The sequence below is a fragment of the Peromyscus leucopus genome, chromosome 1, assembly GCF_004664715.2.
Source record: "Peromyscus leucopus breed LL Stock chromosome 1, UCI_PerLeu_2.1, whole genome shotgun sequence".
In the NCBI taxonomy this organism is placed as follows: domain Eukaryota; kingdom Metazoa; phylum Chordata; class Mammalia; order Rodentia; family Cricetidae; genus Peromyscus; species Peromyscus leucopus.
This window is the reverse complement of record NC_051063.1, coordinates 51975056-52002910: the sequence shown is the minus strand read 5'-3', so window position 1 is coordinate 52002910 and position 27855 is coordinate 51975056. Positions and strand designations below refer to the sequence as shown.

The 27855-nt window shown below is 41.3% G+C and overlaps 1 protein-coding gene across 3 annotated transcripts in view; it reads right to left on the bottom strand.

The window, feature by feature from the left end:
- Positions 1-27855, bottom strand: part of Slf2 (SMC5-SMC6 complex localization factor 2) — a 53454-nt gene that overhangs the window by 10731 nt on the left and 14868 nt on the right. For 2 of the 3 annotated variants that reach the window (XM_028891110.2, XM_028891112.2), the window contains 11 exons: positions 24965-25087; positions 24178-24345; positions 21348-21450; positions 15537-15612; positions 14152-14293; positions 7805-7907; positions 7250-7426; positions 5232-5329; positions 4040-4127; positions 2356-2487; positions 1931-2008 (listed from right to left, as the gene is read on the bottom strand). In XM_028891110.2, coding sequence (XP_028746943.1) covers positions 1931-2008; positions 2356-2487; positions 4040-4127; positions 5232-5329; positions 7250-7426; positions 7805-7907; positions 14152-14293; positions 15537-15612; positions 21348-21450; positions 24178-24345; positions 24965-25087 — 1288 coding nt within the window. The other variant, XM_037207256.1, reaches the window with a different exon arrangement.

The window sequence follows — 27855 nt, the reverse complement described above, 5'->3', positions numbered from 1 at the left end:
CCCTTAACATGGAATTCTGGGAGTGTACTTAGGTTACTAAGCTTGCTTAGGAAACGCTTTACCTGCTCAAACACCTTGCCAGTCTTCTCTATGATTTTTTTTTTTTTTTTTTTTTTTTTTGGTTTTTTGAGACAGGGTTTCTCTGTGTAGCTTTGCGCCTTTCCTGGAGCTCACTTGGTAGCCCAGGCTGGCCTCGAACTCACAGAGATCCGCCTGGCTCTGCCTCCCAAGTGCTGGGATTAAAGGCGTGCGCCACCACCGCCCGGCTTCTCTATGATTTTTAACTGCATTCTTTTCTAGTTTTCTGAGAGGTAGTCTGGCTATATTATTCAGGCTGGCCTTGAAACCTTGGGTGCAAGAAATCCTCTTACCTATTCTCCACAGTAGCCAGGAAGAGCCCAAACATCTGGCCTAATCTCCTCTCCCACCAATATTTGAGACTGAATATGGTGTCTCCAACAAGATAGAAAGTGCTTTACTGCTAGGCTACATTCCCAGCCTTCTCCTCACTAAGATGTCCAGGCTGGCTTTGGATTTGTGATTACCTGCCTCAGCCTCCTGAGCAGATGGGATTATAGGCCTGTACCACTTGGGCTTTTTTCCATTTTTTTGTTTTTTCCACGGTTTTTTTGAGACAGGGTTTCTCTGCATAGCCTTGGTTATCCTGAAACTCTGTAGACCAAGTTGGCCTCGAACTCAGAGCTCTGCCTGCCTCTGCCTCCTGAGTGCTGAGATTAAAGGCATGTACTGCCAATGTCTGACATTCTTTTTGAGGTAGGGTCTCATCATATAGCCTTGACTGGCTTAGAATTCATGCTGTAGACCAGGCGGGCCTCAAACTCACAGAGATCTGCCTACCTCTGCTGGGATTAAAGATCAGCAATAAGGTTTGGTGTGGGTTTTTTTGTTTTTTGTTTTTCCTACTTCTGAGACAAGGTCTCATTTCACTATATGGCAGTGGTTTTCAAGCTGTGAGTCAAGACCCCTTTGGGGATCACACATATCAGATTTCCTTTAATCCCAAGGCCTGGGAGGCAGAGACAGGCAGATTTCTCTGAGTTCGAAGACAGCCGGGTACAGACAGAGCTAGATTCAGTACAGCCAGGGCTACATAGAGAAATCCTGTCTTGAAAAACCAAACCAAACCACATAAATGAAATTCTAAAAAAAAAATTTATTTAATGTATATGAGTGCATGTATGCCTTTATACCAGAAGAGGGCACCAGATCTCACTACAGATGGTTGTGAGCCACCATGTAGGTGCTGGGAATTGAACTCAGGACCTCTGATAGAGCAGCCAGTGCTCTTGACTGATGAGTCATTTCTCCAGCCCAAAAATGAAATTCTTAGTATGGAGAGAGAATTCAGAAATGCACATGTGAAGCAAAACAGTAGTTTAATTTACCTTGGAAGGCAAACATTTCTAAATAACATTAAAAATTTTAATTTTTTGTGTGTACATGTGGCAGAGAATTTGTAAGTCGGCTTTCTCTTTCCATCCTGTGGGGCCTGGAGAATGAACTCAGGTTGTCAAACCTAGCAATAAGGACCTTTACACCATTAAGCCATCTCCCAGATTCCACTAAATAACCATTTTTAAAGGCATTTTAGTTTTTCTAAAGAAAAACAAAAAGTGAGTGGAGGTTCAAAGGAAGAAAGTGAGAAGAAACCAGGTAAACCTAGTCCATTTGGTGACCTCTGTACCCTACGAGTATATGTTACTATTGCCAGGTTATAGTCACTAAGCTCTACTCCAGCAAACCACTGTTGAGAAGTAATTCTTGTCACTATGATATGGTTGCAGGTTACTATGACTCCTGGATTTCTATAGCAAAACCAGTCAACTTTCAAGTTTTCTTCTAACACACGCACGCTCATTCATTTCACCAATGGAAACACCTATTTATAACAACACTGAACATTACCTACCCGTTGTCCAGAAGAAAAAGAATGAGAACAACTAACTTCCCCAACTAAATGAAGAAGAACGTAGGTCAGGTAATATGCCTGTTAGAGAGACAAAGAAAATTACTACCCATGAAAAAGCTAAATAAATACCACTCCAGTCTACTGATTAGCAAGGTTGCCCAGGAAAGCCAGGATTTAACTAACTTGGTGAGGAACGAAAAACCATGCACTCCACCAGACTTTCTGATTTCTGAATTAAGTGCTTCCCTTTACCACCTTACCACTGTGGTGCGCAGTGCAGGGCCACAACGGAGCACGGTAAATTACCAAACTGCCCTTTCACCCCAACTCTCAGCTCTACTCTGGAGAATTTTCCAACAGCAATAAACTCTAAAACATCGTTTGCTGTATGCCCGATGCGTTCTCTAAGCTCTGGCTCTGGATACCTGCTTTTCAAGTTCTAAATGAAGACTGTCATCAATAGTTCCATTTGGTTGTTCAGCCCTTTTCTTCAAGACCATTTTCTTCAACAAATCAGAAGGCTTCATCTGCACTAGATAGCGATGTAGGACTGAGATCTATCAAGGGAAGAGAGACTCAGTCAGTTCTTGTGTAGTGCTCTTTCTTGAGCTAATTCCAGTGTGCCCTCTGTCACTCTGGCTCCTTTTCCTGGCTTGATAATTCTGAAACCCATTTACTTCAAAGTCCTCAATTGCTTAAGGTGTTTTATATTAAGATTTAGTATTTGTAATTTAGGTTAAATGCTTAGAACAAGATCAAATGATATTATAATAGAGGTCACTGAATTCTAAAAAAGAAGCACTATCTATCCAATGTAGTGGCTCAGGCTTGCAATGCCAACACTTGATGCTGAAGCAGGAAGATCACTGGAGTTCAAGGCTGACTGGGCTATCAGAGAGTGGCGGTCTGGCTGACATCAAGTAGTCAGCCTGATGGCTAATTAATCATGCAGTTCTCTTTTCTGTAGATATAAGGAAAAGGCGACAGACAAGACAAACATCAGTAAGGCTAACTGCAGAAATCCTATCCTGGATCCCTTGGTGGCTATAAATATTGCTGAATGGACTGAGGACTTTTAATTATCTTAGTGGCTCAGGAATGGTGCCCACGTATCTGCAATCAAATCCACTTCCACCCGACTAGGGTGGCAGTCAGTTTTCAGATAATATGCATAGTATCTTGTGCATATTCTAATACTGCTCTTACATTTAATGGTTCATACTACTAGATCATGTCTTCCAGAGTACAGTCTCATTTTTTATTTATTTATAGGACTTAACCTAGTAACTTATAGTGAATTGCAATTCAAACAAGAACAATACAGGGACACCCAAGACAAAATTCTGTGAATTTTTAAATCCAATTAAGGGCAGCCCTTATCTTAGGCCAGCTTCTATTGCTGGAAGAGACATCATAACCACAGCAACTCTTATAAGGGAAAAATTTAATTGGGGTGGCTTGCTTATAGTTTCTGAGGTTTAGTTCATTGTTACCACGGCAGGGAGCATGGCAGACATGATGCTAACTACATCTTGATCAGAAGACAACAGGAAGTTGACTGAGACACCGGGTGGTATCATGATCATAGGAAACTTCAAAGCCTGCCTCCATGATGACAAACTTTGACTAACAAGGCCATACCCACTCCAACAAAGCCACACCTCCTGATAGCGCCACACTCAATGAGATTATGAGGGCCAGTTACACTCAAACCACCATACCCTGTTAGTGTTATCAATGTTTGCAAAGCCATCAGAACTCAGAGTGGTGTTCCTATAAGATATATTTACACATATTCGTATATATCTACCAGTATACCCTCTACTGAACAAGTACTGGAGGAAAACCACATTAAGTTCTATGATCCATAAAGACCACTTTATTAAAATAGGTATAAGATGTGGTTAATAGCTTTGTAATTTCTAATCCTGTGACCACAATTTCTAATGCTGTTAATCTTGGGAGATTGAATAAATTCTCAATGTAACAGCTGCTAACAGCACATTATGATTTTCTCAAAATTAGGATTTTGAGAAAAAATCCTTCTGATTTAGGATTCATCAAATCTTCCAACTCTCTCATTTATTAGAAACAAAAGTGTATTTATACCTGAAGATTATTGGCATTAGGGATATCTTCGTGTTTTTCATCCAAAAGCTTTGAAATAATCACTAGACTGAGGCACTGCCTCAATTGCCTGGAATTAGAAATGAAAAGTTTTTACAATGTGTTTAAACAATACTACTTGACAAGCAAGCAAATGAGCCAAATGGAACCGTAGTCTCTTGGGGCTGTTTCAAAACCAACTGTTAGAGAGCAGCGGTGTTAATGTAAAATATGTGCACATCAGGTTAGAACCGCCTAGAGCTGGGGGTAGTTCAGTTGGTAGAGGATTGCCTAGCATACACTAAGCCCTGGTGTAGCCGTGCATGCCTGTAATCCTACTGCTTAGCAGGAAGATCAGAAGTTCAAGATCATCCTCTCCTACACAGTGAGCTCCAGACTCTGCTTGAGCTCCTAAGAACTTGTCTCATAAAAGTAGAAAAGAAAGTTGATTGTGGTGGTGCACGTCCTTAATCCCAGCACTTGGGAGGCGGAGACCAACAGATCTCTGAATTCAAGGTCAGCCTGGTCTACAGAGAGGTCCAGAACAGACAGGGATACACAGAGAAACCCTGTCTCACCCCCCACCCTCACCCCCTGAAAAAGGAAATTAATTTTTGCTATATATCATCTATACCAGCTGTTCTCAACCCCTGGCAGCAGGGTGGTGGTGGTTCGAATGACCCTTTCACAGGAGTTATATATTAGATATCCTGCACAACAGATATTTACCTTATAATTCATAACCATTTAGTTGTGAAGTAGCAAAAAAATAATTTTATGGTTAGGGGTCACCACAATATGAGGAACTGTATTAAAATGTCATAGCATTAGGAAGGTTGAGAACCACTAAGCTATACTTCTACTGACTTATCTGATAAGCTAAAAATAAAAATCAAGAATAGTCAGTCATGTTCTGAATTAAGTAACATAATCAGGCTCACACCCCCATAAACAAACAAACAAACAAATAAATAAAGAACATTCAAAAAATGATGAATAGAAACCAAAGTTCCAAGTTGGGTGTGGTGGCCTAGTCCTGTAAACTTAACCCTCAAGAGAGGCTAAGGCAGGAAAACTGTGAGTTTGAGGCCAGCTGAGGCTACATAGTAAGACCCTGTTTTACAGTAAGAACTCCAAAGCGTTTACCTAGCATCAGCATTATAAAAATCTTGATGTTTATTTCACTTTACAATACCTTCCACGAGATGTCCAGTTAGGGACCAGCTGTACCAACCACAGAAGGTTGTGGGGATGACTGGAGAGTTCATTTATGCCCACACAGAGTTCATGTACCTGAAAAAAAGAGAACAAGCCCAGGATCAGAGCTACAGACCTTCTTGCCTTGATGGAAGTCACTAAAACAGAACTCTGAAGTTTTGAAAATGCATGCCATTTAGAGCATACTAGAATGCATGTATCACAAGTTCTGTTTTTTCTTAAAGTACCCTAGAATGGTCACACACTAGCATTTATATTTATATATTTACACTAGCATTTCATGTCACTCTCATGTTGTTGCTACACTTAAAAACAACTTGGTCTTTCTTAAAAGAATAAAGTATTCAAATACCAGTTTCCCTAAGTGTGAACAACAACAACACCACCACACACACACACACACACACACACACACACACACACACACACACACACACACGATCATATATATTCCAGACCTGAAAATTCTTGCACGCTTGGATCCTATTACAGTATTTTAGTTTTCTTCTGGCTATGGAGCTCAGCCTTGTACTTGCTAGGATGTACAAAACACCTGAACTATCCTTTAGCTCTCTAGCTATCATATTAAAAATTGACAGCTGCTTCAAAATAAGCTGATGAGCATGGGAAGAATGCAGTATGATCGGACAAGATGAATTACTTTTTGATAATTTTTGGAGCTTGGTGACAGTTACTCAGTTTAGTTATTTTTGTTATTGTTTTCAAGATAGGGTTTCTCTGGATAGCCTTAGCTGTCCTAAAACTCACTCTGTAGACAAGTTTGGCCTCAAACTCACAGAGATCTGCCTGTTTCTGCTGGGGTTAAAGGCATGGGCTATCATAACCCAGCACTCAGAGGAGTTTATTATGCTCCTGTTGGCTCTAGTTTAAAAACTTCTATCAAAAATGGGAAAAGGCCTAAAAAAATTACCCATGCTTAGCCGCATGGGATTAAGTTCAACTCAGTCCCAGCTGCAGGCATAACTATCATGTCATTTATGCTCAGAGGTCATTTCAGAAAGACTATCCTTGAAGGCCTCAGATGACATCACTGCAGCCCTGCTGTGCTAATCTTGCCACACTGCTCACCCTTTATAATTTGTAAGACTTGATTACAACTTGAAATGTGTGGTGATATATTGTGTCCCCCAAAATATTGTGTACCCTAATAAAGCTTATCTGAGGATCAGAGGAAAAAGCCAGCAACTATATTAAACATAGAAGTCAGGTAATGGTAGCACACGCCTTTTATCCTAGCATTCCGGAGGCAGATATCCATCTGGATCACTGTAAGTTCAAGGCCACACTGGGGAACAAAGCCAGGCATGGTGCCTTTAATCCCAGCACTAACCATAGAGGTCTGGAGAGACAGGAAGTGATGTAGCTGGGTGGAAAGAGGAAGTGAGATGCAGAACAGAAAGGCATATAGGCGTGGGCATACAGGAAAGTAGGTCTCTTTGGCAGAGGATTTCCAAGTGTAAGAACATGGCTGGCTTCTTCCTGCTTTTCTGATCTCACAGATTTCACCCCAATATCTGGCTCTGGGTTTTTATTAATAAGACCATTTAGCAATTTGTCTTACAGAAATGTCACTTTACCGTATCTGTACTCCTTTGCTCATCCACTAACCGCACAAGTGGTAAGGAAGCCCGGCAAAGGCAAAGGTGCAAATGCTCAGACATAGTAAATCTCCAATAAAAGGTTGAAAAGACAGCTACCGAGTTCCACCAAATAGTGCCTTCCTCAGCTACTTTCCATGGTTAAACTTCTTAATTGAGCATCGAATCTTTGAATTCTGAGTGCACATGAAACAATGTGATGCTGTACAACACCTAGAGCTTTATTTATCTGTAGACTGGTCTCCTGTAGCCACTGCATAGCTGAAGATGACATTATTAGCTCTTCAACTTTCTGCCCTTACTCATAAATGACCTGTAGAATTACAGGTACACACAGCCATCCTTGGCGCAACACCTACATTTTAAGAAATGTTACCTTTGTGTTCCAATCTCTGATATTTTTCATGAGATTTATCAGGAGGCTTTGAAAGTCTACTAACGGAATCTGTTTCAGCTCTTTTTCCAAACTCATTTTAAACAGCATTAAAATCAGCAACATTATTTCTCGATCTTGGTAACCTTCTGGATGTATAGATGTACACAAGCCCAGGAACTGCCAGAAATGCACAAAGAAAAAACATTACTTCTAGAGTTTAAATTATACTCTTGACAGAAGATTAACAAGTATCAGATGTCTAGAAAAGGCAAGAAATGCAACACAAGTAGTGGAATGAAAGGGTAAGTATTTCTTTCTCCATTTTCAGTATTAGTGACTGGCTTCAGCAACTAAAATTAAATTATACTGTAACACTTAACAGTGAAATTCTGACCTGAAGTTCCCTGTTGTTCTTAATATTAAAAGAAAAATGCATTTATAATGGAAATACAATTGCTAAGACCTTTCACTTGGTAAGAAACCAGTGGAATTTTAAACAATTAATCACAAAACTGGTTCTGACTCTTTGCTACAGATATACAAAGTCTTTCATACCTTAACTACATTTAAAATGTTGGTCTCAGGAAGAGTTGAAAAAACGGGATTACAAGATGAATCTTCGCTTCCTCTTCCCCCTAGTGTTTTCTGTGTTTCAAAACTATTGGAAAGGGAATAAAGCATGTATTTCAGAACCATTGAGAAAGCAGTATGGAATCAGGCATAAAATACTCACTGTAGGAAATTCTGAACAACTACTTTATTAAGTCAGGGTATCACTCTGCTGCACAGGCAAGCCCCAAACTTATACTCACGCTGCCTCAGCCTCCTAAGAAGCTGGGCTTACAGGTGCATGCCACTGTACCCAGCTTAGTTTCCATTTGAAACGGTTATTTTCCTTAATACTCCCATGTCAGAAAGCTATATAAAACAGGGTTGATATAATAATAATGGCTGATGATTGTTATAGGCCCTATGAGTGACCTGAAGAAACTGCCAAACTAATATAGAGAATTATAGAGGCTAAGGAGATGGCTCAGTGCTATGCAAGCACGAAGACCTGAGTTCTAATCTCTAACAACCACACACAATTCCAGGCATGCCTGTAAGTGTCTGAAATTCTAGCACTGGGAGATGTAAACAGGAATATACCATGAGCTCACTAGCCAGCCGAGGTGAAGGGTAAGTTTTTGGTTCAGTGAGAAGACCTTGTCTTAAGGCAATTGGGTGGGAAGTCATCTAGGAAGATACTCAACCTCCTGCTCTGGCCTCTGCATGTGCATGCACAGAGGAGTAGGTACAGGTACACTTATGTGTGTGCACCACAAACAGATACACACATGCACGCACGCACACATGCACGCTCGCACACATGCACGCACGCACGCACACACCAATTCTAAGCATTTGAAAGAAGATGCACGACCTTGGCCATTGTATTTTTAATTATTTGTGTATTTATGGGTTTGTGCACATGAGTGTAGTGCCAATGGAGGCCAGAAGAAGGCATGGGAACCCCTGAACCTAAAATTACAGATTATGGGGAACTAAACTCAGGTCTTCTATAAGAGTAGTATGCGCTCTTAACCACTGAGCAATCTCTGCAGCCTCTGATTTTGACTTTTGAGACATATTTTTACTTAAAACAACAAAAACCCAACAAAATTCATTTGGCAAAACAAAACCAAGAAAACACAATGTATCAAATGATGGTATGTAATTCTCTTTGCCTTCCCAACTGGACTCTTCCGCGACTCGCTTCCTCCTCCCACAGTTGCTATTGGTTTTAGTCCTTCCTTCACAAGCATCTTATACATCAAAAGCAAGCATGAACACAGGACATTTGGTCTTTGTTTCCAGATCCCAGCAAGAGCTCTTAACTGCTGAAACTCCTTTCATACAGATAAGGTGACTCATGAAGACCACAGTAACTAACCTATGATTAGAGGGTTAGAAATTAAGCTCTACCCAGAGGGGCTAGAGAACAAACTGATCATCAGATGGCCAACAGTTTCATCTACCATCCTTGTGAAATGGACCTCTATCTGGAGACATGGCTTGGTGGTTAAAGACAACTCCCCCATTTTGATGCTTCGGTGGAAAACCCATGTATTTGGTGTCATAACAGTATGTTTTCCACCTTTCCCAATGGCCCTCTGCACCCACTTTACCACAAACAGTGCCATAGTGTATATTGTTCTCTAGCTTCCCGTTTTCTCTTAGCAATGTACCTAGAGGATCCCTCCTCACCTGCATGTGGAATTCCTTTTTTCTTTTGTGCCCCATTACCTTTGATGGGAGCTCTTGCATGAACATGATGGGGGTTTATTTCTGGGCAAGGCTGTTACTAGTGGTCATAGCAAAGAGTAAGATGATCCTGCTCTCCTTGTAATCATATACTGCTTACAGCTTCTCGAGGGGCAGGTCATGAGTCTTGTGCAGGTAACCACTGCTAAGTTTATAGGTACAACAGCCATGTCATGCCTAGAAGACAGGATTTCACAGTTCTCCTTCCCAACCTTCAACTTGCACATTCTTTCTGTCCTCCTTTCTGTGATATATTCCCTGGGCTTTGGAGCATTTTTGTTTTTGAGATGGTCCAGGTTAGCCTGGACTACAGAGTGAGACCTAGCCTATGCCCAACCTAGCCTCTAATTTACGGTGATTCTCCTGCCTTAGCCTCTCACATGTTGGGGTTACAAACATAAGGCACCAGAGTTACTTTAAAAAGAAAAAAGAGCTGGGTGGCACTCACCTTTAATCCCAGCACTAGGATCTCTGTGAGTTCAAGGCCAGCCTCATCTAAAAAATGAGTTCTGGGACAGCCAGGGCTACACAGAGAAACCTTGTCTCAAAAACCAAAACCAAAATCAAAAAGCTAACAACGACAACAACAAAAAAGAGCTGGGTGGTGGTAGCACACACCTTTAATCCCAGCACTTGGGAATCAAGTAGATCTCTAAGTTTGAGGCCAGCCTGGTTTACAGAGCATGTTCCAGGACAGCCAGGGCTACACAGAGAAACCTTGTCTCGAAAACAAAACAAAACAAACCCCCCCCCAAAAAAAAACAAACAAAAAACCCCAAAAAACAAAACCAAACCAAAAGAAAGAAAAGAAAACAGGGTCTAGAAATTACTATTTATCATCAGTGAGACTTGAGAATTTATAGCATTCCTCCTGCCTCAGCCTCCCAAGTGCTGAGATCACAGGTGTGAGCCACCACAGCCAGCCATTTTTTTTCTTTTTATAAGTAGCTTCTTGGTGGGTCTTAGTCCCTTCTTTGCATAACTTTCAGCAAATTACTTCATCTTTCTGTGCTCAACTCACTTGTAAAATGGGAATGAATTACTAGTAATATTTGTAGTTAACTATATTAAAATACTATGTCAAACCCTTAACTGTGTCTGGTACACAGCAAGTACTAAATAAAGGCTTCTAACTGTGACGCAATGATGTGCAAAATTAACAGATGGATCAATTTGGTAAGAACAAAAGGCTAAAGAACAAAACAGAAAATTGGTCTGAGGCCCAGTGTTTCACAGCTCTTAGGTTTAAGCTGGAAGATCTCAGTTTGAGCCTAGACTGAGGCAACATAGTGACCCTTGTCTCCAGTGGGGAGAAAAATAGGAAAAATAGAAAATAGGTAAGTAAAATTATAAACTCAATATATTATATAAAAGTGCAGAGATTTCTTCTAATGGTGAAGAGTCTTGGACAAAGAAATGCTAGAAAAAAAGATGTTTGGCAGGCTAGGCACGGAGAGAGGATCTGACTTAAAATTGATACTAAACATATAAAGGAAGAAATAGCTATGAGACAGGCAAAGGAAGAAAACACTGGCGTGCCGACTGAAAATGGTAGAGTGTTCTTAGGACTCACATTTTATGTCAGTGTATCTAGACGTCAGCTGAGACTGCAGCAGTCTCTGACAGCTCCTCTCTGAACACACGTCACCCTTCACACTGCACTGGAATTACAGGCAGCTGTGAGCAGCCTGACATGGGTGACAGTGACCCAAATTAGGCTCTCTGGAAGAGCAGCAAGTGCTTTTTTTTAAATTTTAATTTAACTTTATTTTATGTGCATTGGTATGAGGGTGTTGGATCCCCTGGAACGGGAGTTACAGACAGACATGAGCTGCCATGTGGGTGCTGGGAATTGAACCACAGTCCTCTGGAAGAGCAGCCAGTGCTCTAAACTGCTGAGCCACCTCTCCAGCGCCGCAACAAGTGCTCTTAATCATGGAACCTTATTTCCAGAAAATCCTTCAAATTATATTGATAAATATTATTAACATTTTTGTATTAATGCAATTATTTGATTCCACCACTTTGCATGCTTACTAAAATCAATTAAAAACTCAATGTATATACAACATACAAAATTAGTAAGTACTATTGAGTTTACCAAAAATAATGTAGTTGATATTTTAAATGTTTATATATATATTTGTTTATTGTTAGTTGTGTGTTTCCCTGTGTAGATATGTCATAGGGATGAGAGATTGGATCCCCTAGAGCTGGAGTTACAGGCAGTTGTGAATCAAGGAACATGGGTGCTAGGAACCATCTTGGATCTTCTACAAGAGCAGCACAAACTCTTTATTGCTAAGCCATCTCTCTAGCTCCTAAACTGTTTATATCATGCAGAAGTAGGAGGTATTTTTAAATGGGTATATGGCTGGGTGTGGTAATGGTGCATGTCTTTGACCCCAGCACTTGGGAAGCAGAGGCAGGTGAATTCTTGTGACTTCAAGGCCAGCTAGTCTACACAAGTTCCAGGCCAGCCAGGGCCCACATAGTGAAACCCTGTTTAGGGGTGGTGGGAAGAGGTTATTTAGTTGTCTGGGTATGGTGGCACATATCTGCAATCCATAACTTAGGAGGCAGAGGCAGGAGTCAAGTTTAGGGGAGCCAGAGTTACTGTTTCAAAACACAAACAGAATGTTCTAATAATAGAAGGGGGTTTTGGATAGGCTGGGAAGGCACTGTTTCTTCTATTTAAAGCAGCATTAGAGCATGTCTACAATTGTGCTACTCATTACTTTCCGATATGAAGTGAACCTAGGAAACAAGGGGTCCAGTCACAGTGAAGAGAGAGAAGGGAGAAGTTTGAGTTTTTCTTATGAGTGAGCCAACATGAGCATGTGCTCCACTGCGAGGACTGCTCTGACCTCTTCCGTCCTCTCCTCTGCCCGCTCGTGGTGAGCTCCTGACGTGTGTCCTGCACACCTCAAGTCCAGGCTGTGCCCTGCTCTCACCTGTGCTCCCACCCTGCTTTTTCTTCCCCTCCACTTTGAAGGTTTTCTTTGACATTACTTAAAATAACCATTGCTGGGGCTGGAGAGTAGGCTCAGCAGTTACGAGCACTGGCTCCTCTTCCATAGGTCCTGAGTTCAATTCCCAGCACCCACATGGCTCTCCACCATCTACAGTGGGGTCTGATGCCCTCTTCTGGCATAAAGTCGTACATTCAGATAGAGCACTTAAACAAACAAACAAATAAACAAACAAAAAACCATTGCCATCAAGACTTCAAAAATGCAGGGCTAGAGAGATGTCTCAGCAGGTAAGCTCAAATTCCCTACACCCTCATGGCAGCTCACAACTGTCTCTAACTCCAGTTCCAGGGGACCTGACATCCTCACACAGATATATATGCAGGCAAAATACCAATGCACATAAAATAAAAATAATTTTAAAAAACCTTCAAAAATGTGATCAAATTCACATTTCCTCTCATGGAGGCTTTACTTTACACATAAAACCATCTTCTCCTATAATTAAGGCCAGTTTTGCCTCATATTTCTGATTTTTATAAATTTTGACTCAGTTGTATGGTCCAGCTCCTTAGTTCTGTATCTGAACACCTAGGCTAGAATTCCACGTTAGAGCACACAGTAGACTTTCCATTTATAGTTTTTTTTTTCTTTAGTAATTTATATACACACATTTCTAGTTAGGTTTATTTTCTAGATGCTCCCCCCACATCACTAAATTCTTTCTTTTGGCATACTTTTAACTAGTTACTAATCAAATACCTAAAGGTTATTGGCTTCTCTTCATAAATTTTACTCCCCAGTGTCCATACCAAATCTATTTATCAGAGTCTTTTAGTCGATTCTTAGGTCTTGATGCATAGACTGAATCATTTATCAAATTATTTTTTTTTACCAAGTTCTTTCCAATTTTTATGTTTTCCCCCATCTCTTGTCTAACTGCTTTGCCCAATAAATATCTGCATAACATTTTCTAAAACTTAAATGTATTGAGGGTTGGGGTTGGGTATATAGGTGGGTAGATGGTGTGTGAGTTGGGTGTGTGTGCCAAGGTCCTAGTATAGAGGTCAGAAGACAACTTTGGGGAGTCAAATGATTTCCTCTGCCATGAGTCTCAAAGACAGAACTGAGGTGAAGTTATCTGCCTTGCACGGGAAATGCTTTTACTTGATTAGCCATCTTGCTGGCCTCGTAAACCAATGTTAAATATCAATGAGAAGTCTTTAAAACTCTTTGCAGGAATGTTTCTATTACTTCCCCATTAAACATGACAACTTCTAGATTAGGGCAGATATTTAGAATGTATTTCTAGACTGATTCCAGCTTTGAATTTAAGTAAAAAATGAATATTGGTTTTATTAATCAATTATAATGACAATGAAAGGATATTATTTAAAAAAATCTTTCTGAGCCCAGTGTAGTTAGTGGCACACGCCATTAACCTCAGCACTTGGGCGGCAGAGGCAAGGTGAATTTCTGTTAGTTCAAGACCAGTCAGCATATTCTACATAGCAAGTTCCAGGCTAGGTAGGGTTACAGAGTAAGATACTATGTAAAAACAAAAAACAAAACAAAACATAACACCCAAAAGATCTATCTGGTGTTTACTATGAGAAGAAAACTCACATTAGACTGTCTTCATTAAAGTCTGGCTGAAGGGTCTCCAGAGGAAACAAAGATCCAAAACCAACGCCCATGTTTAAAAACACAGCCGCTATGTCAGACAATGATGGGATCCAGGGCCAAACTGGTGAGTCACTGAAGGTATCTGGTGAACACAAGGAATTGTTTTAATTCAAACACTCCTGCACAGAGGCAGAGTGACAGTCCACCTGTGAAGCGGATTGTTATAATTTTTTTCTTCTTTCACTTTCTTTTGAGACAAGTTTCACTATACAGTCTATGCTGGGGTTATAGGCATATGCCATCATACTTGACTTTCATCACAATGACTTCACAGGAACGAGAGCTGCTCATGGAATGTTAACAATCTAGTTAAAGTACATCATAGAAAGTATAACTTACCAGGTTGTGTGAACTAAATAATACAAAGAAAATATCTGAATAATCCATTAGAGTGTAAGTCATAATGAAGTAACATGTTTTGAAACGATTAGACACAACACTGGTTAAAATCCTAACTACCATTAACACTGGAAGTCTTTATCATCTTCAGTGGCCTCAAATAAGTGATTGGTGAAATCACAATCTTTCTTGTATTAAAAGGGCTTTCAAAGTGAGAAAGCAACACTCACACTTAGATGGTTTCAATCTGCCTTAACGCACTATTAACACAACCCTGCTGTTAATTCATAATCAAATTAAAATCAGTTGTTTAAATCTAAGCCCAGAGGTGTGTACTTGTAATCTTCGTACTCAGAAGGTTGAGACAGGACTTAAGAGTTCAAGGCCAGCCCAGGTTACAAAGTTAGGTTGAGACAGCCTCAGTTACAAGAGACTGTATCAAACAGTAACAATAACTAACCCTAAATAATAATTTTTAATTGGGTGATTTAGCACACAAGCTTCCAAATATTTCTACTGACCCTATAAAATAACTCACATGTTAAATATTAAGGGTTGTCATCTGTAAGATCTGAGGTTTTTTTCCCTCAAAGAACACAGAAAATCAGACACTTGTTTTTGAGTGGTATTTCATTCCTTTTTTGAAGACGTGTGATTACAGGGTTAGAGAGATGGCTCAGTGGTTAAGAGCATCCACATGGCAGCTCACAACTCTATTTCCAATTCCAGGGGACCTGACACCCATGGCGAAACACCAATGCACATAAAATAAAAATAAATAAATAAAAAAGTGTGATTCTAAAAAGTAATTTTAGAGCTCGGATATATAGTTCAGGTAGAGTGCTTGTTTAACATTCATGAGGTCCCATATTTAACCTCCAGTACCAGCAAAAATCAAAACAAAAACACAATTCTAACATTAAGCAATATGAAAGTGATTGTGTAATAAGCAACAGCACATACTACAAATCAATTTATGTACTCACCATTTCTAATGGTTATTTCCATCAATGTACTTAAAATTTGGACAGACACAATACAATTTGTGTGAACTGACATCATCTGTCAAAAACAGATAAATAGTTGTTAGAAAGAAAACATGAGTTTAGTATTTGCTAGGCTCATATTAAGCTATTGAAGTCTGGTAATATGGAGAATGTTCTTAATACTAGCTCCTTAGGAGGCTAAGACAAGAAAATTGTGACTGTGAGTCCAGCCCAAGCAAAGCAGTAACATCCCACTTCCAAAATAGTTTCATGTGCACTTTACTTAACACAATCACCTAAGAAGGGTTTCATTATATGTATAAACAGACAGACCAATACCTTACCAATGGGGCATATGTTCATTAACAGATCCACAGGAGGTGGGACCAAACACGGGTCTAGCCTTAGGTCAGGCCTCTTTGCATTCTAACAAACTGGTTTCTAGTGTTTGTTCATAATTTTTACAACTTCTACTTTTAATTAGGTAAATAACATTTGAAATCATAAAAAGCTACTTTTTTAGAATGTAGCACCATTCCAAACTAAACATAAAGAAAGGGCTGGGAAGATGACTTAGTTGTTAAAATGTTGGTGAACAAGTGTGAAGACCTGAGTTCTATCCTTAGTACACACATAAAACCCAAGTATGGCTGGGTGTGGTCATGCACACTTTTAATTCCAGAATGAGGGAAGCAAAGGCAGGAGGATCTCTTCTGAGTCTGAAGGTAGCCTGGTCTACATAGAGTTCCATGCCATCATCTATGGTCATGTAGTGAGACCTCATTTCAAAATACAAACAAACCCAAGCATGGTGTTGTACATTTTTTTTCTTTTTAACTTTATTGTTACTTTTATGTGCATGAGTGTTTTGCCTGATTTTATGTCTGTGCATCACACACATACAAGTCCCATGGAGGCCAAAAGAAGGTATCAGATCCCCTGGGACTGGAGTTTAGATAGTTGTTAGCTGCCATGTAGGTGCTGAGAATTTAATCTGGGTCCTCTAGAAGAGCAACCACTGCTCTTAACCACTGAGCCCTCTCTCCAGCAGGATGGCATGCATTTACAATTCCCAGCTTTGGGGAAATAGACACAAAGCTCACTGGTCAACACAGACTAGCCAATAAGTCAGCTCCAGGTTCAGTGGAAGACTCTGTTTCAAAAAAATCAAGTAGAGAGCAACTGAGGGCCCTCACGTCATCCCCTAGCCAACACAGGCACGTGTGGGCACACATGGGCACCCCCCCCCACTTCCTCTAACTCCCACCCCTCAAACTGTAAAGAAAAAGACATAGGCAGAAATCACACAGGGCTGGGAAGATAGTTTATTTGTTAAAATGTTTCCTGTGCAAGAAGAGGGCCTGAGTCAATCACCAGAACCTGTGTATTAAAAAAAAAAGAAAAAAGAAGCGAGTGCCAGTGCTGTGTTGTATGCATTTTATCACAGTGCTAGTGAGGCAGAGAGGTGAATCCTGAGGCTTGCTGGCTACGACGGTTTGAATGAAAATGGCCCCCAGAGGTTCACAGGGAGTGGCACTATTAGAAGGTGTGGCCTTGTTGGAGAAGGTGTGACACTGGGGTGGGCTATGAGGTTTCGGAAGTGAGCCAGACCCAGTGTCTCTCCTTCCTGCTACTTGATGATCCAGATGTAGAACTCTCAGCTCCTCCTGTGTGTGGCCATGCCTCTGCCATGATGATAAAGGACTACACCTCTGAACTGTAAGGCAGTCCTAATTAAATGTTTCTTTTATAAGAGTTGTTTGGGCTGGAGAGATGGCTCAGAGGTTAAGAGCACTGACTGCTCTTCCAGAGGTCCTGAGTTCAATTCCCAGCAACCACATGGTGACTCACAACCATCTGTAATGAGATCTGGTGCCCTCTTCTGGCTTGCAGGCAGAATACTGTATACATAATAAATAAATAAATCTTAAAAAAAAAAAAAAAAAAAGAGTTGTTGTGACCATGGTGTCTCTTCATAGCAACAAAACCCTAAGGAAGGCATTAGCCATATAGCCTAGTCTACCCAGCAAGTCCAGGCCAATAAGAGACCTATTGTATGATATTTTGTTTGTGTTCTGACAAATAAAGCTTGCCTGGAGATCAGAGGGCGGAGCTAGCCACTAGTTAATCATAGCGGCCAGGGTGGTGGCTTGCACCTTTACTCCCAGCACTTGGGAGGCTCATGCCTTTAATCCCAGCACTCTGGAGGTGGAGACAGAAATATAAGGCAGGTGGAGACAGGATCTCAGCCCCTTTTCGGGCTAAGGATCCAGAGAGGTAAGATATCTCTAGTGGCTGCTGCTCTGATTCTCTGGTCTTTCAGGTTATTACCCTGATATTTGACTCTTGGTTTTTCATTGCTAAGACTAATTAGGTTCATGTTTCAGAGAGCCTTGTTCTCAAAGAACAAAGTGGGTGGAGCTTAAGGAACAACATCCCAAGTTGACCCCTGGCCTCTACATTTAAGCCCAGACACAGGAAAGTCAAATCACAGGTTAGTAATAAACAAATAAATAATAGACCCATACATTTTTAATTAGGGGAAAGGACTTGAGTCAGGGTCTTAAGTAGCCCTAGCTGTATTCAAACTAGCTATGTACCTAAAATTGACCTGAACTCTTGATCCTCTTGTTTCTATCTCCCAAGTGCTAGGTTTATCACCCCCGCCCCCCACTATCACACCTAGGCATTCTCTAGGATTCTCCTTGGCCTACAGTTTTAAGGGATCACCTTTTTACAGTAGAGAAGGCATGGAGGCAGGACAGCTGGGTGGTCACACTGTACCTACACTCATGCAACAGCATTCACTCATATTTTTGAGACAGAGTCTCATGTTGTTCAGGCTCAAATTATCCTAAAGAGAGACCATAGGGTCTCTCACTGAACCTGGAGTGTACTATTTCCCCTAGATTGGGTAGTCAGTAATCCCCCTCTCCTAATTTACTGGCCTCTACCCGCCCATGGCACTGCTTGGATTACAGATGTGCACAACTGTGCACAGCTTTCTTTTATGTGACTGCTGGGGTCGGAACTTAGGTCCAGAAGCACTTTACCCACTAAGCCATCTGCCCAGGCCCAACGAAGGCACCGTTAAAAAGATGTTCAGTTGTCACCAGAGACACAAGGAAGAACAGTAACTAGTGATTAGCTGCCTTCAAGGACAAGACAGCTGGGTGGTGGTGGCGCATGCCTTTAAACCCATGCACTTGGGAGGCAGAGGCAGGTGGATCTCTGAGTCCAAGGCTGGCAGTCTACACAGCAAGCCCAAGGACAGCCAGGGCTACACAGAGAAACCCTGTCTCAAAAAACCAAAACCAGAAACCTCATTAACTACCTTCCATTAAAAAACAACAAAAAACCTTTCTTCTTAATACTTTGCATAGCTATCTTAGCTTATTAAACTTTTTTTTTCACAGTACTTGACTCTAAAAACAACAACAACAACAAAAATGACATCCACTCACATCCCCTGCCCCCATCTCTTCCATGTTAGAATGTGGGCTTCACTTGTGTTCAATCCAGTACCTGGCACAGCCAATACTAAAAAATGCCAACCACATGGAAAAACTGAAAGAAGAATATGTTAGAATGTCTAATTCTTGACAAACACCAGGTTCCTTGAGTAGAAATGCTATATTTTCTCCTATGATCTTATGTATGGTTGTCTGAATGAAAATGGCCCCCATAGGCTCATAGGGAGTAGCACTCTTATGAGGTGTGCTCTTGTTGGAGGAGGTGTGGCCTGTTGATCAAGCCAGGATCTGCCAATCCAGACGTAACACTCTCAACCACCTCTCCAGCATCAAGTCTGACTGCACGCTGCCATACTCCCCACCATGACAATAATGGGCTGAATCTCTGAACTGTAAAAAAGCCCTAATTAAATATTTTCCTTTGTAAGAGCTGCCATGGTCATGGTGTATCTTCACAGCAGTAGACACCCTAACTAAGTCTAATGGAGTTTTCTGATACCAATAATACCTGGCTCCTCTGCAAAAGCAGCCAGTGCTCTTATGTGCTGACTCATCCTCCCCAGTCCATCCAATAACAGGTAAGGTAGATCTTTGTGAGTTGGAGGCCTGGTCTACATAGTGAGTTCCAGGCCAGTGAGGGCTACATAATAAGACTGTCTTTAAAAGAAGATAGGATTTCTAAGACAAGACTTGTGTGTGTACGTACATGAAGGCATACTCATCCACACAGGGCCCATTAGGACAAAGGTTAACACTGACTTCCTGTATGACTCTGACCTTAACTTATTGGGGGTAGGGGAAACAAATATAAGCCATGGAAAGCCAGTGGAGGTCAGAAGACAACTTCCGGAGCCTGTTGTCTCCTACCATATGGGTTCTAGAGATTGAATCCAGGTTGTCAGGCTTGGAAGCAAGCACCCTTACTTAATGAGACATCTTGCCCAGCCCATTTCATTTTACTTTTTGAGAAAGGGTCTACTGCTGAACCTGGAACTTACTAACTCAGCTAGAATAGCTGGCCAGTGAGCCCCCAGGATCTCCTTGTACCCACTTCCAGCTCTCAAATCACACAGATGTGTTGCCATTCCTGGCTTGCAGACTGGTCCTAAGAATCTGAACTTAGGTCCCTTGTGTTTGTGCAGGAAGATTTTAGGTAATGGGACATTTCCCCTGCCGGTAAGGCAAACTTTTGCATAGTGTAAAAATATACTTTTATACTTAAAAACTGTTTACTCCTATTATCTTCTATACACTCAGAATTTTTAAAAAATAGAACACTCCAGTAGCCTGGGAAAAACTGACATGAATCTTGTCCTTGGTAGGAGAGTAATTTTTCCTTAAACTGGGCATCATCATAAACAGAGAACCTACTGCAGCATTGAAAGCCCTCTCCATGGCCTCCCAGCTGTCAAAATATACTGTATTAAATCATAAATTCCTGTCTCTTGATATGTCAAGAGTAATTAATAAACATCTACATTTGTGCCTAACATACCTAGAGGAACACCTAAGCAATATATAAAATCAACACCACTTAAATAAAACAAAAATATAAGAAGATATAGCCAGGCATGGTGGTGCACTTCTTTAATCCCTGCACTCGGGAGGCAGAGACAGTTGGATCTCTGTGAGTTCGAGGCCAGCCTGGTCTATAGAGCTAGTTCCAGGACAGCCAGAGCTACAAAGAGAAACAAAGAAACCCTGTCTCAAAGAACCAGAAAAAAAGAAATATAAATGGATTTAAGTGTTAAATATGGACAGAGAAGAGCAACAGTTGGGTTTGCATAAATACATCAATCCATGGGGGCTGCCGACATGGCTTCGTGGTTAAAAGTAAGAGCCTATACTGTCTTGTCGAGAACTGGAATTCAGTTCCCAGCATCCAGTTTGGTGACTCACAGTCACCTGTAATACCAGCTCAGCTCCAAGGGATCCAACACCTCTGGCCTCCACAGGCACCTGCATTCACATGCACTTGTCCACACACAGACACACATATGAACAGAGAACATCACTCTCCCTGCCTCATTTTATTCCCCCAGAAATCATAGGGGTAATACACTAATTTTTTTCTGCTTAAAGTGAAAAACAAAAGAAAAAATTCATTCATTTATTTAGTGTGTATGTGGGGTGTGTGTACATGGTCCACGTGGAGGCCAGAGCACAACTTTTATGAGGTGGTTCTTTCCTTCCACTATGTGGGCCCTGGGAATTAAACTCAGGTGGTCAGGCTTGATGGTAAGCACCTTTACCCTTCAGGCATCCTGCTAGATCCAAGAAGTTTACTGAGTAGGAAATACAGTAGGAACCCACTATAAACCCCAAACATTTCTCTTACCCGAAACAACCACTTTAACACAGGTACAGGACACTGGACGTAGTGATATGCAGAAGTAAGGAAGCCTTGTGTTGTCAAAAAAATCTGATCTGTTTTTCCTGATCTGAAAACAGAAGATCAACGATTGTTACCCATGGCAAAACACTTCTAGCACAAACACATTTGACATAATCAGAGAAATGAGCCGGGCAGTGGTGGCGCACGCCTTTAATCCCAGCACTCTGGGAGGCAGAGCCAGGCGGATCTCTGTGAGTTCGAGGCCAGCCTGGGCTACCAAGTGAGTCCCAGGAAAGGCGCAAAGCTACACAGAGAAACCCTGTCTCGAAAAACAACAACAAAAAAAAAAAAAAAAAAAAGAGAGAGAAACAAGTAAGCAAACCTCAGTCAATGGAGGTAGTAGATTCCATACTAACATGGAACAGATTTACACATAAAAGTTCAACTGATGGCCTAGCTGACTCAGATGATGGGCTCACATTTCTCTGTGGACAAAGCTACATTTGTATGTAGTGCTTAGAGTCCACCCACTCTCAGGACATGGGCTTGTCAGTTTAGGGATGAACTTCCTAAATCAGCACCAGAATCCACATGGTTTTTCTAGACCTGAAATGCCACACCCCGAGAATAATCATCCTCGTGTAGGCACTGGGCTGACTGCAGGGCTGTCCACCTCAGTATGTGTTTTGTCTTTCTCAATGGTACCTGTTCTGAATTTTAGCTGAGCAAAATCACTCGCTGTGTGTGGCACTGCTGACTGAAGTCCACTCAGTCAGCAGAAGTCAAGCACAGACTGTATGGCCTTCTGGGAATCTGAACAGAGAGCCAGCACTAGTAAGCAGTAAGAGACTACAAGTGGAGAAAAAACATGGCAAAAACAACACACCAGAGCCAGGACTTCCCAGGCATGAAGTAAAACGAATCTGGTTAGGTGCCTGCTGCTCTGACAGCCACTGTTATTACTGTTGTCACCGCTGATCCTTTCTTCTGTGGTACTGGGAATACGTTTTAGAGACCAAGTCTTGCTCTGTCGCTCAGGGTGACTCCAAACTGTAACCTTCCTGCCGCAACAACTCTAGGATTACAGGTGCAAGCTGCCACGCTGGACTTTACACATTCATTTCCTCCCTTTGAGATAGTATCTCCTGTAGCCCAGGCAGGCTGCAAACTTGCAAGTAGTTGAAGACCACTTGCAACTTCTGACTTTTCCCCTTTACCTACCAAGTGCTGGGACTACAGGCTTCTGATTTATGTGGTGCTGAAGACCAAACCAGGGCCCTGTATATGTTACATAATCACCCTACCAAATGAGCTACATGCCCAGTCATTACACATTAATCTTAATTCTAGCCGATAAAAAAAAGAGATGTACCATGCTTGAAGCTTTCGGTTTTAATTCTAGCACTGTAAACAAAAACAAAACTCCATGTTGATGCAGATAATACCAGCAACAGCTGTGGGATGTTCTGTATGCTGTGAATGTGTTGCTCTGATTGGTTGATAAATAAAACGCTGATTGGCCAGTAGCCAGGCAGGACATATAGGCGGGACAAGCAGAGAGGAGAATTCTGGGAAGATGAAGGCTGAGTCAGGGGAGATGCCAGCCTGCTGTCCAGGGAGCAGCATGTAACAGCATACAGGTAAAGCCACGGAACATGTGGCAACATATAGATTAACAGAAATGGGCTGAGTTTAAATTAAGAGCTAGTCAGTGGTAGACCTGAGCTAATGGCCATGCAGCTATAATTAATATAAGCTTCTGAGTGATTACTTTATAAGCAGCTGCGGGGTCTGTGAGGCTGGGCAGAACCAGAAAAAAACTTTCAGCTACAAGCACACAGGAGGCAGAGGCAGGCTCTTTTACTAGTCTCCAATTAGAAGCTTTTAAGAGCAACTTTTAAAAAAAGATTTTAGTTTATGTGTATGGGTGTTTTGCCTCTGATGGTTATTCTTGGCTGTCTACTTGACTACAACTAGAATTCATTAAAACACAAATGTGTGGACACACATGTGCCGGATTTTTTTTCTTAATTAAATCATTTTAAGTGTGAAGACCGCCCCACCCCCCCTTTTTTGAGACAGAGTTTCTCTGTGTAGCCCTGGCTGTCTAGAACTAGCTCTGTAGACCAGGCTGGCCTCAAACTCAGTGATCCACCTGCCTCTGCCTCCTGAGTGCTGAGATCAAAGGTGTGCACCACCACTGACTAGCTTAGGAAGACCCATTTCTCACCTGGATCTCTGAAGTGGGTAGACACACCTTTAATCTGGGCCACACCTTCTGCTGGCAGTCTAGATAAAGGACACGGAAGGAGGAGGAAGGCTTTCTCTCCCTGCTTGCTCTGGCTCTTGATCTCCCTAGCAAGTTCATTCATGCACTGGCATTAGAGGCTACTTCTTCAGGATTTCAGCACACACTGAAGACCAGCAGATATATTCAACCTTGTGGATTGAACAACTGGAATTTTGGACCTGCCCTTGGTAGACAGCCATTGTTGAACTGGCTGGACCACAGCCACCTGTAAACCATTCTGAAAAGTCCCCTTTCTATATATACAGAAAATTCTATACATTCTATAAACCTCTAGAGCAGTGCTTCTCAACCTTCCTGATGCTGTGACCCTTTAATATAGTTCCCCATGTTATGGTGACCCCAACCATAAAGTTACTTTCATTGCTGCTTCAAACTCAGAAATCCACCTGCCTCCTGAGTGCTGGGATTAAAGACATGTACTGACTCCACCCCACAGTAAGTGTAATTAACCAATAAGCCATCTCTCCAGCCTTAGAACAATTTTTTTTATACAGAAAAAACCCATGTTTATGATTTACTTACTTGAGAATAAGCTTTTCCACAGCACTTTCTCCGATAAAACCAGAGTCTCTTAAATCTAAGGTATACTGATTGAAAATTTTTCCAGAATTGAGGAAATTAAATATTTCTTCACCTGGATGATGATCAGGAATAGCATCAATTGTAACTGAAAATTTCTTTAGAAATTCCCTGAAACACAAGACCATTGAATAACAAAGAATTAGGATACACATGGTTTTGTACTTAAAAGACAAGGGCAGTTATCTAGGAGGGGTGGCGTAGGCCTATGACCCCAGTATTCGGCAAGCAGAGGCAGACAGGTGAATCTTGGTGAGTTCAAGGCCAGCCTGGCCTACAAATCAAATTCCAGGACAGTCAAGGCAACACAGAGAAACCCTGTCTCGAAAACAGTGTTTTGCCTTCCTTAAAGCTTGTAATGAAAACCACTGAGTCTGAGTCTCTGAGTGTGAAGACTTATCATGTACCTTGTTTTTTTTTTTTTTTTTTGCTTTTCAAGACAGGGTTTCTCTGTGTATGATTGGCTGTCCTGAAACTCGATTTGTAGACCAGGCTGGCCTCTAACTTAGAACTCAGAGATCTGCCTGCCTCTGCCTCCTCAGTGCTGGGATCTAAGGCTTGTGCCACCACTACCCTGCATACCTTGGTTTTAATGTTTGCCTTTCAACAAAACCCAAGTGTATCTCAGTCATTCGGCAGCCAGTCCTCAGTGGCCCAGCTGTTTTATAAAAATCAAATGAAAAATGGTAAATAGTACTAGAAGCTTATAGATGGTGTGAAAAGACACTACCTGTGTTCTTCCAAGAGGCCATCCTCATCATCTGTACTGTCCTGGTCACCAATTCTGATAGGAGATTTAATGCCGCGGCCTTGTCTTATGTCTTCCTGTAACTGCTTCTGTAGTTCATCTAGCCTGAAAATTGAAAGAATGTCCTAATAAATGATTTACATTTATTTATTTTTGAGCCTGGTTCTCTCCATGTAGTCTTGGAATTCTCTATATAGATCAGCCTGGTCTCAAATTCAACAGAGATCCAACTGCCTCTGCCTCCCGAGTGTTGGGAGTAAAAGCATGCACACCAGGCTAGGCTTATGATTTATTTAAAAAACAGACAACTAGAGCCAGGAGCCTTTTCTACAGAGCTAGTTCCAGGACAGCCAAGGCTACACACACACACACACACACACAGAGCCAAGGCTATACACACACACACACACAAACAAAAAAAAAAAAACCCTGTCTTGAAAAACCAACCAAACAAAAAACAAATAATCCCCCCACAAACAAAAAAAACGAAACCCAGAAACTTCAGCTGTTATATAAAAGCAGCCCCAAGCAAAACTCTTACTATATACTCTATTTTAAAGAAATTCTGTTAGAATACAGGGTAAATCATATCTCCACAATACATTACACTACTTTAAAAAAAAAAAATCTATTTTATGGGTATGTGTTTTGCCTACATGCATATCTGTGAACCATGTGCATGCAGTGTCCAGAGGCCAGAAGAGGGGTTGGATCTCCTGGCAATGAAGTCACATGTGGGTGCTGGGAATCAAACCTGGGTCCTCTGGAAGAACAACCAGTACTAGTACTCTTAGTCACTAGGCCATCTTTCAAGCCCCTTGAATATTTCTTTACAGCTAGAAATTTAAGAATGATCTGTCCAAACCAGAGAATAGAAAAAAACAGTAAATAATGATCAAATTTGATTATCTTCTCTAATGTTTAATACTCATTGACATCTTGTAGACCAACATCCTGATAATATTAGGTTTTTGTTCATCATGGTCATCCGATTATTATCATCATCACCACACCTAATACAGAGCACTTACTATGGCACACCCAACCACGAACTCTTGGTGAGACTAGAGGAAAATAAGCCATCAATAATCTCATTGTTCTATTACTACTGATGGGTCAATCATTACACCAAATGTTACTTCCATCTTTGGTCTGAGAAAGATATTATTCCTACTACCATTTGCTTGCCTGCGTGCGTGCGTGCGTGCGTGCGTGCGTGCGTGTGTGTGTGTGTGTGTGTGTGTGTGTGTGTGTGTTTTGTGATGTATCCTAGGCTGGCCTCACACTTGAGATCTTCCTGTCTCCACTTATGTGTTGAGATTACTGGTGCGTATCACCACATGTAGCAATGCTTAATTTAAAACAACTTCTCTAACTAAACTCAGAGGGAAAAACTTTTAACGTAAATGTCTGAAAAGTTAGTTATATGTTTAACAAGTTTGAGATTTGTATATACTAACTTTTACACAATCCAGTCAGGTAAACTTACTTTTAAAGTAACTTAAAATTGATTTTGAAACTGGGAGTGGTGGCACTTGCCCTTAAATCCCAGCACTTGGATCTCTGTGAGTTTGAAGCCACTGAGCATCTTACCTACTCCAGCCAGCTAAACTTTAAATGAAGCTATCTGGGCTAGTTTCATGGGTAGTCTTTGAATAAATAAGGCATGCTGTTCTCATTAGTAATAAGTCTGTAACCAGTAACATAATTTTTTAACTTAAAGTTTAATTTATATGTGTGTGCCACATATATGTATGTGTGTTTCACGGAGGCCAGAAGAGGGTGTTGGAGCTCCCGGAGGTGGTTGTGAACTACCAGACATAGGTTTTGGGAAACAAAATCAGACCCTTTGGAAGAGCAGCAAGTGTTCTTAGCCAGTGAGCCATGGCTCCAGGCCCACTGTTTAATATTTTTATTTATTTTTTTAATTTTTAAAATTATATTTAAGCCAGGTACATGTCTTTAATCCCAGCATTCAGGAGGCTGAGGCAGGCAGATCTTTGTGAGTTTGAGGCCAGTCTGATGTACACAGTGAGTTCCAGGATAGCCAGAGCTACATAGTGAGACCCTATTTCAAAAAACCAAAACCAAACAAACAAAATTACATTGATTTGTGTGTGTTTGTGTGTGTGTGTGTGTGTGTGTGTGTGTGTGTTCATGCATACTAGGTGTGTGTGTAGGTCAGAGGATAACTCAAGAGTCAGTTCTCTCCTTTCTCCATCTGAGTCTTAGCGACTGCACTCTGGATGGCAAGCTCGGCAGCAAGTGCTTTCACCCACTGAACCATCATCTCCCACGCCATTTATTTACTGAGATAGACACTAAACTTAAGGCACTCTTCCTGCCTCAGTACCCCAAGTTCCTGAATTACAACAACTGCCACTATTTTCAGTGAGTCACATACATTTCATTATGGAAATTATGACCCTAAATTTTCAGACATGTATAAAATGGGCTGCTTATCATCATTTTGAACTATTCTTCCACCGAGTAACATGATACAGGAATACATGTATGTTCATCTTGGTTTCAAAACTTGTACTTGATGTTGGGCATGGTGGTACACACCTGTAATCCCAGAATTTGGGGGCACTAGGGGCAGAAGAATCTGAACTTTGGGGCCAGCCGTGGCAACATAGGGAGATCATGCCTAACTAAGCAAATAACCCTTCCACCAGCCCAAGAAAACAGTAATAAAACTGCTTGAAATTGGTAAACATGAAAAATTTTTTTGGTTTTTAAAAATATTTTTGCCATGTGGTGGTGGCACACACCATTAATCCCAGCACTCAGGAGGCAGAGGCAGGGGATCTCTGTGAGTTTGAGACCAGCCTGGTCTACAGAGTGAGTTCCAGGACAGCCAGAGCTATAGA